This window comes from Balaenoptera borealis (assembly GCF_965194805.1).
Source record: "Balaenoptera borealis genome assembly, chromosome: 7".
NCBI lineage: Eukaryota > Metazoa > Chordata > Mammalia > Artiodactyla > Balaenopteridae > Balaenoptera > Balaenoptera borealis.
In genome coordinates, this window is record NC_138864.1 from 27,508,477 (window position 1) to 27,523,114 (window position 14,638).

The window sequence follows — 14,638 nt, forward strand, 5'->3', positions numbered from 1 at the left end:
CTAACCAAATAACGCTATTTATTAACTTGATTACAGACTGGTACCATTGGTGATGAGAAGGCAGAAATGTTCAGAAATCAAGTGACTGGAAAAATAAACCTCCTTGGCCTGGTAGAAATTACCTTACTCAGTGTTGGTGTGGTGATGTTTATTGTTTTTACGATTTCATACTGTGCATGCAGATCAAAGAGAGTAAATTAAGTAAGTATATAACAAAAATTATATACAACTTTAATAACATTAGTTTATATATTGTTTTCATTTTATCAAAAAGAGGTTATAAACTAGGCTGCAAATATTTCTGGATAGGTCTAGTCACCTATCATTTTTAACACATCCTTGAAGTTTTGAGATGCTTAATGTAAATTATAAACAAAGCCTGAATGAGTAATAAGGCCTATTAATATTAAGCAGATCACTATATTTCATCTTTATTCTGGGAAGAATGGGCTAAATTATGAAATTGTCACCTTTGAAAAGTTAGAATGTTGCACAAAAGCTATACATGTATTAAATTTTATTTCTTAATTATTTCTAGCTAGTTATTTTAAAAAATCAAATTAATATATCTCTGACTAGGAAAGGGTATGTGAAGCTGAAAATGGTAGCTATTTGGGGAGACTGAAATTTACAAAGGAAAAGAAAATAAAAAGGAAAATTAGATAAGCTAAAAATTAATGAGAATTAAAAACTCAAATGATATAGGTAAGATAAAAATATGCTGTTTTAAAATGAAGATAGCATATTAAAACAGAGTTGCTGCATATAGACATGCTGTCCAAAATCATGATGTGGAAGCCCTGATGAATGATTACAATTCGGGAGCTAGAACTGAATACAACAGTACAAGAAAACAGAGACAAAAAATGTTCAACATAGTAAAACCAAATTACTCAGAGTTTACAGGAAAAATCAGGTAAATGTGGATAGGAGTTTTAGCAAAACTGAAGAGATGGTTCAGGCCTCTGTGTTTTAGACATTAGTGCCTGTGCCCCTTTGTACATAGAGGAATGAATGTCTGACCCTATCTTTCCTAAATGGAAGCCTTTCTTTAATGATATACGTGGTACTGGTACGGCCTGAGGTGGGGGGGGGGGGGGATTTTCCACTTTTACCCATAGGTTCCATCCACCCTTCCTTCCCAGGAACATCAAAAAAAATATGGAATCTAAATAAAAGCAATATACTTGCTATGAAAAATCACAATTTCAAAACAAGTCTTCTTACTCTACTTTCAATCAGGTTGTTGACCGTAAGCTGTCTTATATAGAAATTCTGAAGCTGCCACTGATAATTATTGACCTTCTTAATGTGCCAAAATCATGCTAAATATTTTACATGAATTATCACAACTAATCCCTAATAAAATGTTATGAGTTTCCAATAGTCATGGATCCATCCTTCTGTCTTTTGGAGACGTTCCAGAAAATTGTAAATTTTAACTGCAAAAGTATTCATTTTCAAAACGTGAATCAGTCAAATTGAAGATTGAAGTGGCATTTTTGGACCAATATTTTTTGTGTGTGAGATTGACAGCTTAGGCCTAGGAAGGCAACTCCATCTTTTGTTCTGATGCTTTCGGCATTCCCTGCAAAGAAGACTGAACAATTCTGCCTACAATCTTTTTGGACAGAATGTATTCAAAATGCTGACTTAATACATTCACATTATAATAAAAAAAGGAAATATGGCATCACCATTAAGACCTGTCATCAATCCAGTAACAAATGAATTATGATTAAACAAAGTACTTCATATGACCATTTATATAATAGATAGAAGAGATCATTCACTGAAAAGCCAATTTACAACAAAACCTTGTTCTAGTGGGAAGAATATGCTTTTCAAAATGAAGTATATAGTAGTTGTAAAAATTTTCTGATACTATTCTCTATTAAAATTATATGATCTATTTCATCAGTGCTTAATGAGCCCTGAATGTCCAATATCTTGGGTCTCTATGTGGCTAAATTAAGGTGAAAGACTGAAAACTTTCTAGAGTGTCTTTATCAACAAGTATATTGACTTGGCTTAAACATTTGACTGTTACAAGGAAAAGTTACTGCTCTTTACACAATGATATGTCTGTTTTCTTTTCTTTACAAATAGAGAACACTGCTCTCTGTAGATTACCTAATTTACTAGATTTAGAAGAATCACAGATATAGATTTCCTTAAACAAGCTTCAGTTTCAAATATTATAATAAATTATGCCTTTGGGAAGATTTATAAACAATTGAAAAATAAGGAGATGGATGTACAAGAGGGAGTAAAGCAAAGATGGTGGAGCTAAGGTGTGATTTTGCTTAATGGATCACAAAGAGAATAAGCCAGTAGTCCTTTGGAAAGTAGTAGTATATACACCGCTAAATGGAGGATGGTCTAAAGGGACAACAAAGAGTGGAAATGTTCATCCAGAGCAGATTTAACGAGCTACCCCTCCTTATCTGGCCATGCGCAGCTCTTGAGAGCTGGGAAGCAGCCTACCGTGTATCCTGGAATGGGAAAATAATTGCCTTATCCATGAAGTTCATCATAGAACTTTTCTCCACAGCTTGAGAAATTGGGCTAATTACTAGAAAACATGACATCTTCAGTATATAGAATTCAAATATTACCAGTTTCATTTTTCCACGACTTTCTGCTAAGTACTTACCTTTCTTCTGCTTTCCAGGAAGCAAATGAGTCGACATTTATGCACCAGCTACGTGAGGACCTTTTTTAATATCAACCTACAAAATGAAGATTTAATATGCTTTATTTTTGCAAAACACACCTTATCTTACAGTTGAAGAACTGGCGGCACTTTTGTTCTCTACACTGAGCAGGAGCATGTTTCTAAAGGATTATTAAGATGTCATTAAAATCCACACTTTGAACAAAAAACAGTAACTTTTAAAATTCAACATGTTCACAATGGAATGGATTTCAGTTTCTACAGATGTGGCTTCAGCATGATCCAGTTATTTTTATTTGGTTCCCTTTTGCTAAATTCAGAAGAGGGGTGGATGTTCTAAACAAATCCTGGACCCTGAACTCTTGTCTTCCTCATCAAAGGGAAAACATCACTACCCTCATCAGTGTCCCTGCAATACACAGACCCCAGGACTGTCAGGACATTGCTTTTCATGAGCATCAACCATTTTGAAAGACGTTTAAAAATGGAAACTAAATGACTGGCCTATGAACCATTTATTATACATTACTTAAGTTTCTTTCTCTATGGAATCCTTTGTACAGCATCAGTAGGCACTACAACCATGCTGTTTATAACAATATGGGTTATATTTTTGTCAATGATTATACAAATGGACATGTTTGGGACGGTCATTTTCCATGTTCTGCAGTTCTTTTGGAAATCTGAGTAGATTTTGATCTTTTCACTCAGTTGCATACAACTTATGCTTGGCAACTTCAGAATGCTGTGCTAGTATTAAGAGATGTAAATGATAATACAGAAATTGTTGTGTGGGACATTACAAAGAGTACAATGTGCATTCATAGTTATTTGTTGTAGTATTTCTTGCCTTCATAGTCACCACAGAAAGACTGGTTTCAAACATTAAAAGATGTCCTTCCTTAAATTTCTGTGCTTTGCCCAGTTCCTGTTGTGTCACAAAACATTTACTCTAGTTTTCTGACTGATGTATTCTATCTGAATTTTTATTTCTTTATGCATCTACGTTTCCTTCTGAAACATTTCTAAATTCAACCTTGACCACTTTTTCCTTAGGTAATTTTTTGAACTAGTTGGGGGAAAAGGAAATAAAAAGATACTTGGTCATGCTTTAGAGTTGCAGTACTTAAAGTCTAGACTCTGAAGGATCTTTCCTTTTTATTAGAAGACATATTGTTAGGTAACCCTGCTTTCTTTAGCAGGGGTTCACTTATGGCAGAGAGCACTAGGCCCCCTAAAAAGGCTCTCCATAGAAAGGGAAGGTGGACCACATTCTGTCTGTGTTTTATACACAGAGGTTTCTAGGATAAAGTATTAGTAACTTGTTTGTTGAGATACTAAAATCAAGAATAATTAATCTCCTCATGTTAGCTGCCAGGATAAATACTGAAAACCCCAAACCAAGATACCACCAGTTCAGAAGGATCTTTTGAAAATCTGAAGCTACTCAAAACATACTGATGTAATAATGTCCTCTCATTTATTGGCAACAGAAAAAAGTATCCCCCTAAGATATAGACAGATGAGATCCTAGACATCCTCTTCTGATACTTGAGTCTACTTTCGCTGTATTAGGATATTTGTGGACATGTTGTTCTAGGAGGAATATAAAGGATACTTCTTTAAATCTTAAACTGAGTAGGGCTGAATGATGTAAAGTAGAAACTGTTCAAAAGAATTGGTTGAGAAATTATATACCCACCTCATGGTAGAATTGCATAACCAATCAGTGACTCAGATTTTAATTCTTCATACAAGAGTGCACCTCATAGTATTTGGGTATCAGTAAAAAGGTTTTGACTTATGTGTCTTTAGTACTGTTCAACTAAACACATGTATATTCTAATCTTTATCATTCCTCACCATATTTTCTCTGAATTCTATAAATTATGCAGAGGAAAAATAATCCATATACAGAGATAAGTGAAACACATTAAAAATACCCAGTAGAAAGTATAATACTTTCTTTAAAAAAATGGAAGATAGATTTTTTAATATGAAAAATGGGTTTGGATATGTGTGTGCGTGCCCACGTGCACGTGCTGAGGTGGGAGTGGAGCACTTTTTGGGAATGTATTAAACGTTGACCTGCTGATTGCCCCAGAGAAAGTGTAATTGTACACAAGGATGAATTTGCTTTGTTTCGTAGAAAAACTACCCCATATTTTAGAGAGGCATATTTTCATTCAAAATTGTTTAATCACCACAAAACTATTGGTGTTCAAAACTTAAGTTTGAAAATGTATAGTATCTGCAAAGGGGTTAATATAAATTAGAGAGTCTACAGCATCTTAAAATGGGTTGAGGCTTATTGTTGCTGACAAGTACATGGAGAACAATCTATATAGCTTTCAGTTCTCAGAAAAAGAGAGGTAAAGGGGGTATCATTTCAGGAAAAAAAACATAGCTATACATTAGATTTTTACATATGCAATTATCTGTCAATCTTAACCCATTATCAATGTCTGAGCTACACAATAATTATCTTTGGAGCTGGAGTTTGTTGCAGGTGTGTTCCACCTGTTACTTCAGTGTTTCTGGTTGAAGTTCTATGTATTAGAGACAGTGTGGCTGCTCTCTCTTTGTCTGCCTCTTCTGGCCCATCTACAACTCCACTTAAAGAATCACTGGACTTAAAGAATCACTAGACTTCAGACTATACTACAAAGCTACAGTAATCAAGACAATATGGTACTGGCACAAGATCAGAAATATAGATCAATGGAACAGGATAGAAAGCCCAGAGATAAACCCGTGTACATATGGTCACCTTATTTTTGATAAAGGAGGCAAGAATATACAATGGAGAAAAGACAGCCTCTTCAATAAGTGGTGCTGGGAAAACTGGACAGCTACATATAAAAGAATGAAATTAGAACACTCCCTAACACCATACACAAAAAAACCTCAAAATGGATTAAAGACCTAAATGTAAGGCCAGACACTATAAAACTGTTAGAGGAAAACATAGGCAGAACACTCCATGTCATCAATCACAACAAGATCCTTTTGGACCCACCTCCTAGAGAAATGGAAATACAAACAAAAATAAACAAATGGGACCTAATGAAACTTAAAAGCTTTTGCACAGCAAAGGAAACCATAAACAAGACCAAAAGACAACCCTCAGAATGGGAGAAAATATTTGCAAATGAAGCAACTGACAAAGGATTAATCTCCAAAATTTACAAGCAGCTCATGCAGCTCAATATCAAATAAATGAACAACCCAATCCAAAAATGGGCAGAAGACCTAAATAGACATTTCTCCAAAGAAGATCTACAGATGGCCAACAAACACATGAAAGGATGCTCAACATCACTAATCATTAGAGAAATGCAAATCAAACCTACAATGAGGTATCACCTCACACCAGTCAGAATGGCCACCATCAAAAAAATCTAGAAACAATAAATGCTGGAGAGGGTGTGGAGAAAAGGGAACACTCTTGCACTGTTGGTGGGAATGTAAATTGATACAGCCACTGTGGAGAACAGTATGGAGGCTCCTTAAAAAACTAAAAATAGAACTACCATATGACCCAGCAACCCCACTACTGGGCATATACCCTGAGAAAATCGTAATTCAAAAAGAGTCATGTACCACAATGTTCACTGCAGCACTATTTACAATAGCCAGTACATGGAAGCAACCTAAGTGTCCATCGAAAGTTGAATGGATAAAGAAGATGTGGCACATATATACAATGGAATATTACTCAGCCATAAAGAGAAATGAAATTAGTTATTTGTGGTGAGATGGATGGACCTAGAGTCTGTCATACAGAGTGAAGTAAGTCAGAAAGAGAAAACAAATACCATATGCTAACACATATATATGGAATCTAAAAAAAAAAAAAGGTCATGAAGAACCTAGGGGCAAGATGGGAATAAAGATGCAGACCTACTAGAGAATGGACTTGAGGACACAGGGAGGGGGAAGGGTAAGCTGAGATGAAGTGAGAGTAACAATGACATATATATACTACCAAATGTAAAACAGATAGCTAGTGGGAAGCAGCCGCATAGCACAGGGAGATCAGCTCAGTGCTTTGTGACCACCTAGAGGGGTGGGATAGGGAGGGTGGGAGGGAGAAGCAAGAGGGAGAGGATATAGGTATATATGTATACGTATAGCTGATTCACTTTGTTATAAAGCAAAAACTAACACACCATTGTAAAGTAATTATACTCCGATAAAGATGTTAAAAAAAAAAAGAATCACTGTCCATTACCCTTTTCTGCATACACTAACAGAAATACCTATGATTGTTTTTCTGAGCTATTTGTAGCAGGCTGAGCTAATGAACTAAAAGTGAGTTAGTGTTTAATATTGGTATCAAATACATACAGGCATACTCTACTTTTTTCTTTCCTGGCTCAAAGGTAGCTGCATTTTTAAACATTTGTGAAAATAAAAACTTCCTTTATTAGAATAATGATTTGCTTTTCATTTATAATTTTTGAATGCGTTTGACATCAATGTTGTTTGATATTAATACTATAATTGTATATTAGCTGTTTTTGCCTGTGCATGAGTTATTGACATATGAACTCCTGTTTTCTTTTCCCAACTGTTCTCAGATGCTAGTAAGCTAATGTTCACACATTTCAGAAATGCTACATTCTACACACTCATGAAGGGGAACTCTGATGTAGTTAGGACAAATATAAATGTTTTAAAGTCTTGTTTCCTTTATTATGTGAAATCTGAATCAGGTGCCTCAGCATCACCTGTGAACTTGCTAAAAATGCAGAATCTCAGGTTCTATCTTAGACCTACTGAATCAGAATCTGTAGTTTAATACGATACCAAAGCGATTTCTATACACAAGAAAATTCAAGAGGTCCAGATTTAAGTCATACTGAAATCAGACTACCTGTGTAAAAAAGTTTTATTTGACTGGTTGCTGGTATTAGATTTATTAACAGAACAACTTAAGAGAGCAAAGCTATATAAGCATACTGAGATGAGAGGGAAGTCATCTCGCTTGACAATTTGCTATAAATATTCCACTAAGTTTTCTCATTCATTTGCCCTGTTGAGCTTGTAAATGCTATTTTCAGATGGTAATAGAGCTAATCTATTTGGCAGGGTAGAGGGTGAAGTGAAAGTAACTTTTCTCTCTGAATTTTCTGGAATGTGTTCTTTGATCACATATTTACTGCATGTGAAGTAGGAGATAGCTCAGGGCAGGTAAGGAATATTAAGACTAGAGATATTCCCCAGAATTTATCTGAGATGGAAATTATCCACTTGAATAAAGGGACTCTTCAGCATCCAGGAGTTTTACATATTATGTAAGTTATAAGGAATATATTAACAGCTATGGCGCTTCACTCTGGGCAAAATAATGGGCGGGATTGCTTGCTTGGAGGATGTCTAGAAAGGGGTAAGGAGCAGGGGCAAGGGGGAGAATACAAAGATGAGGGTTTATTTCCAGAGAATGAGTATCTATGAAGTTATAGAAGAATAAATAAGGCCAGTGTGGAGGAGAGAACTGAGCTTGGAACTATCTAGGCTCAAAGAACCAAGTTGACAGCTACTATTCTGCTCTAATCCTACCCTCAGTCTACACAGTTGAGGACTGTGGTCATTATGAAAAGATGGGCCTACATGAAAGGATAGGTAATTAGTAGCAGGTAGTTTTATAAACTCCAAGTCCTAAGTACTAAAGAAGAGAATTTAGTTATTGAAGACGTCCAAGGAACCATCCTAAAATGGAAATATGGTTCGTGAGAAAGTGTTAAATATCTTCAGCTTTTGATATAGACTGGGGAACAGAATTCTAAAAATTTTCTCTTTTCTGGAACTTGTTTGAAATATCATCACATGTTAATGTTATGTATTTCCCTGTAGATATCTGAATAATAATTTAAAATTAAAGGTCCTATAAGATTGTGAGAACTATCTGCACTGACTATTAAGTTAGCAACTTCCCTTTGCCCATCCCCCATTCCCTTCCCACCCCAGCCTGCCACGAGCACACATGTAGCATGTTTACAGAAGTATAAGGAGGGGTATCAGTGGAGATAACCAACTGAATGGGCAGTTGAGTCACTAGGATTCAGAAACTTTTTCCACAAATAATTTCTTGCTGACATGTGTTATTTGCTACATTATTTATGTTATTACTGAATAACATAAGCTCTGGTTCCAGTTGAAGATGGCAACATAGGAAGATCCTGAACTCACCTTCTCCCCCACACACTTCAAATCTAAAGCAAATAAGGGACAATTTTCTCTGAATAAACTAAAAACTAGCTGAGCAATTCCATGAGACCCACAAGGGCACAGAAAAACTGAGAAATGACTCAGTTAAAGGGCTCACATGCTCAGGCTCACCTCCCCCAGGGCCAGGTACAGAAGCAGCAGAACCAGAGGCACCCAGACTGTATAAGAAACAGGCTCATTTGCTAACCTTAAAATCTCAGACTGAGGGACAGGCATCTCATTTGACACACACATAGGGGCCTGCTGGGATACTTTCTGGGGACAGAGGCTGGTGACACCATCTTCACACTCTTTTTCTGCTTTGTCCCAGCAGGCAGGTGCTACCTCCCCTGTCCCAACTTGGACACTGTGCTTACACTCCCCTTCTGCCTCACTCCAGTCAACAGATGCCAATTTCACACTCATGCTCTGCAGTGTGAAGGAGAGCAAGTATATCACAGAGGGGAGCTTTTACACACGTTTGGTGATCCAGGTTTTACATCTGGTGCCCTGGGTTTGGAGGGTGCTTCCCAGGGGATACCCCTTGATCACCTGGCTCTAGAGGCCAGAGTGCCTTGTGTTCCTGAGTCTCATGGGACTCTAACAATCAGACTGCCAGTTCCGGGCACACTACCATGCCGAGGAAACTGCACAGACAACAGACTGAAACACTCCCATTCTTTCTGTGATAGAGGCGTATTTGCTTGCCCTGGAGCTTTGACCTGAGGGGCAGACTTCAGGACTGGCATATATCTAGAGTCCTATGGAGATACTCTCAGTGATCATAAGCTGGTGAATGCCATCTCTGTGCTCTCCCTCTGCCTCACTATATCTCACTGGTATCTCTCAGGAAAGAACTATTTTAACTTGTTTGGTGCCCTGATTTTTTCAAGTGCCACCCAGGGCACACCTCCAAAACACTTGGTTTTGGGGGCCAAAATAGCATAAATCTGTGATCCCACCAGACAGTATAAATGTGCATAATTTAAAAGCTGCAGCCTAAGGTACTTCTTCCAAGCAGCCTGAATAAAAGTGCTCAATGAGCTCCTCGTATTTGGGAGAATGACAGGTCTTGCACACCTGCAATTACTTTGAGCTATTAAAAATAAAATAGGGGGCTTCCCTGGTGGCACAGTGGTTGAGAATCTGCCTGCCAATGCAGGAGACACAGGTTCGAGCCCTGGTCTGGGAAGATTCCACATGTCATGGAGCAACTGGGCCCGTGAGCCACAACTACTGAGCCTGCGCATCTGGAACCTGTGCTCCACAACAAGAGAGGCCGCGATAGTGAGAGGCCCACACACCGCGATGAAGAGTGGCCCCCGCTTGCTGCAACTAGAGAAAGACCTCGCACAGAAACGAAGACCCAACACAGCCAAAAATAAATAAATTAATTAATTAATTAAATTTAAAAAAAAATAAAAATAAAAATAAATAAAATAGGCTGCTTGGACAATCACAAAGGTGTGAGAGAAAATCAAGAGCTAGGGCACAGATGAACAATATGGTTCATCTCCTACTCAAGACCAATCCTTTAAGACTGGGAGAGATGGCTATTACATCTCATGCATAGAAACCAACACAGAGAGAAAGGCAAAATAAAGAAGTAAAGGAATATATTCCCCAGAAAAGAATAAGGTAGAATGTCAGGAGAAAACCTTCATGAAATGGAGAGAAGTAATTTACCTGATAAAGAGTTCAAAGTAATGGTCATAAAGAAGCTCACCGAATTCAAGATAACACAATGAGAAATTCAACATGGAGAAAAAAAATCTAAGAAAGTACGTTTTGAAGTACTTTGGAGGAGACTTTCAAGATGGCAGAGGAGTAAGACATGGAGATCACCTTCCTCCTCACAAATACATCAGAAATACATCTACATGTGGAACAGCTCCTACAGAACACCTACTGAACGCTGGCAGAAGACCTCAGACTTTCCAAAAAGCAAGAAACTCCCCACGTACCTGGGTAGGGCAAAAGAAAAAAGAAAACACAGAGATAAAAGAATAGGGACGGGACCTGCACCAGTGGCAGGTAGCTGTGAAGGAGGAAAGGTTTCCACACACTAGGAAGACCCTTTGTGGGCGGAGACTGCGGGTGGCGGGGTGGGGGGGAAGCTTCGGAGCCACGGAGGAGAGCGCAGCCACAGGGGTGCGGAGGGCAAAGCGGAGAGACTCCTGCACAGAGGCTCGGCGCCGAGCAGCACTCACCAGCCCGAGAGGCTTGTCTGCTCACCTGCTCGGGCGGGCCGGGGCTGGGAGCTGAGGCTCGGGCTTCAGAGGTCAGAACCCAGGGAGAGGACTGGGGTTGGCTGCATGAATACAGCCTGAAGGGGGCTAGTGAGCCACAGCTAGTCGGGAGGGAGTCCAGGAAAAAGTCTAGACCTGCCTAAGAGGCAAGAGACCATTGTTTCAGGGTGCGCGAGGAGAGCGCGAGCCGCAGCTATCAGAGCAGACCCCAGAGACGGGCATGAAATGCTAAGGCGGCTGCTGCAGCCACCAAGAAGCCTGTGTGCAAGCACAGGTCACTATCCACACCTCCCCTCCCGGGAGCCTGTGCAGCCCGCCACTGCCAGGGTCCTGTGAGGCAGGGACAACTTCCCCGGGAGAACACACAGCATGCCTCAGGCTGTTGCAACCTCACGCCAACCTCTGCCACCACAGGCTCACCGCCCATTCTGTACCCCTCCCTCCCCCCCAGCCTGATGAGGCAGAGCCCCCTAATCAGGTGCTACTTTAACCCCAGGCTGTCTGAGCGAAGAACAGATGCCCTCAAGGAACCTACACGCAGAGGTGGGGCCAAATACAAAGCTGAACCCCAGGAGCTGTGCGAACAAAGAAGAGAAAGGGAAATCTCTCCCAGCAGCCTCAGGAGCAGCGGTTTAAATCTCCACAATCAACTTGATGTACCCTGCATCTGTGGAATACCTGAATAGACAATGAATCATCCCAAATTCAGGAGGTGGACTTTGGGAGCAACTGTAGACTTGGGTTTGCTTTCGGCATCTCATTTGTTTTTGGTCTTATGTTTACCTTAGTTTAGTATTTAAAGTTTATTTTCATTGGTAGATTTGTTTATTGATTTGGTTGCTCTCTTCCTTTTTTTCTTTTACTTTTTTATATATAGATATATACATATTTTTCCTTTTTTCTCTTTTGTGAGTGTGTATGTGTATGCCTCTTTGTGTGATTTTGTCTGTATAGCTTTGCTTTTACCATTTGTTCTAGGGTTCTGTCTGTCCATTTTTTTGTTTGTTTGTTTGTTTGTATTGTTTATAACACTTATTATCATTGGTGGATTTGTTTTTTGGTTTGGTTGCTATCTTCTTTCTTTCTTTTCTTTTTTTAATTACTTAAATTTTTTTTTTTATTTTAATAACTTTCTTTTCTTTTCTTTTCTATCTTTCTTTCTTTCTTTCTCCCTTTTCTTCTGAGCCGTGTGGCTGACAGGGTCTTTATGATCCAGCCGGGTGTTAGGCCTGTGCCTCTGAGGTGGGAGAGCCGAGTTCAGGACATTGGACCACAAGAGACTTCTGGGCTCCATGTAATATCAAATGGTGAAAACTCTCCCAGAGATCTCCATCTCAATGCTAAGACCCAGCTCCACTCAACGACCAGCAAGCTACAGTGATGGACACCCTATGCCAAACAACTAGCAAGACAGGAACACAACCCCACCCATTAGTAGAGAGGCTGCCTAAAATCATAATAAAGTCACAGACACCGCAAAACACACCACCGGAAGTGGTCCTGCCCATCAGAAAGACAAGATCCAGCCTCACCCACCAGAACATGAGCACCAGTCCCCTCCTCAAGGAAGCCTACACAACCCACTGAACCAACCTCACCCACTGGGGGCAGACACCAAAAACAACGGGAACTTGGAACTTGCAGCCTGCAAAAAGGAGACCCCAAACACAGTAAGTTAAGCAAAATGAGAAGAGACAGAAACACACAGCAGATGAAGGAGCAAGGTAAAAACCACCAGACCAAATAAATGAAGAGGAAATGGGCAGTCTACCTGAAAAGGAATTCAGAGAAATGATAGTAAAGATGATCCAAAATCTTGGAAATAGAATGGAGAAAATACAAGAAACATTTAACAAGGACCTAGAAGAATTAAAGAGCAAACAAACAATGAACAACACAATAAAGGAAAATAAAAATTCTCTAGAAGGAATCTATAGCAGAATAACTGAGGCAGAAGAATGGATAAGTGACCTGGAAGATAAAATAGTGGAAATACCTACTGCAGAGAAAAATAAAGAAAAAAGAATGAAAAGAATTGAGGACAGTCTCAGAGACTTCTGGGACAATATTAAACACACCAACATTCGAATTATAGGGGTCCCAGAAGAAGAAGAGAAAAAGAAAGGGTCTGGGAAAATATTTGAAGAGATTATAGTTGAAAACTTCCCTAAAATGGGAAAGGAAATAGTCAATCAAGTCCAGGAAGGGCAGAAAGTCCCATACAGGATAAATCCAAGGAGAAACACGCCAAGATACATATTAATCAAACTATCAAAAATTAAATACAAAGAAAACATATTAAAAGCAGCAAGGGAAAAACAACAAATAACATACAAGGGAATTCCCATAAGGTTAACAGCTGATAATTCAGAAGAAACTCTGCAATCCAGAAGGGAGTGGCAGGCCATATTTAAAGTAATAAAAGGGGAAAACCTACAACCAAGATTATTCTATGCAGCAAGGATCTCATTCAGATTCAACAAAGAAATTAAAACCTTTACAGACAAGCAAAACCTAAGAGAATTCAGCACCACCAAACCAGTTTTACAACAAATGCTAAAGGAACTTCTTTAGGGAGGAAACACAAGAGAAGGGAAAGACCTACAATAACAAACCCAAAACAACTAAGACAATGGTAATAGGAACATACATATCAATAATTACCTTAAATGTAAATGGATTAAATGCTCCAACCAAAAGACATAGACTGGCTGAATGGATCTGAAAACAAGACCCGTATATATGCTGTCTACAAGAGGCCCACTTCAGACCTAGGGACACATACAGACTGAAAATGAGGGGATGGAAAAAGATATTCCATGCAAATGGAAATCAAAAGAAAGCTGCAGTAGCAATTCTCACATCAGACAAAATAGACTTTAAATTTAATACTATTACAAGAGACAAAGAAGGACACTACATAATGATCAAGGGATCAATCCAAGAAGAAGATATAACTATTGTAAATATTTATACACCCAACATAGGAGAACCTCAATACATAAGGCAAATGCTAACAGCCAGAAAGGGGGAAATCAACAGTAACACAATCATAGTAGGGGACTTTAACACCCCACTTTCACCAACAGACAAATTGCCCAAAATGAAAATAAATAAGGAAACCCAAGCTTTAAATGATACATTAAACAACATGGACCTAATTGATATTTATAGGACATTCCATCCAAAAACAACAGAATACACTTTCTTCTCAAGTGCTCATGGAACATTCTCCAGGATAGATCATATCTTGGGTCACAAATCAAGCCCTGGTAAAGTTAAGAAAATTGAAATTGTATCAAGTATCTTTTCTGACACAATGCTTGTTATAGCTATCAATTACAGGAAAAACACTGTAAAAAATACAAACACATGGAGGCTAAACAATACACTACTAATTAACCAAGAGATCACTGAAATAATCAAAGAAGAAATCAAAAAATACCTAGAAACAAATGACAATGAGAACGCAATGATCCAAAACCTATGGGATGCAGGA

At 38.6% G+C, this 14,638-nt stretch overlaps 1 protein-coding gene across 12 annotated transcripts in view; it reads left to right on the top strand.

Moving 5' to 3' along the window:
* Window positions 1–14,638, top strand: part of LOC309632155 (platelet glycoprotein 4) — a 200,930-nt gene that overhangs the window by 107,552 nt on the left and 78,740 nt on the right. For 11 of the 12 annotated variants that reach the window (XM_082399391.1, XM_082399382.1, XM_082399387.1 and 8 more), the window contains 2 exons: window positions 37–201; window positions 2,675–3,584. In XM_082399391.1, the coding sequence (XP_082255517.1) occupies window positions 37–201 (165 nt within the window). In that variant the 3' untranslated portion in view covers window positions 2,675–3,584. Of the gene's footprint in view, window positions 1–36; window positions 202–2,674; window positions 3,585–14,638 lie in introns of those variants that run through there. The other variant, XM_082399383.1, reaches the window with a different exon arrangement.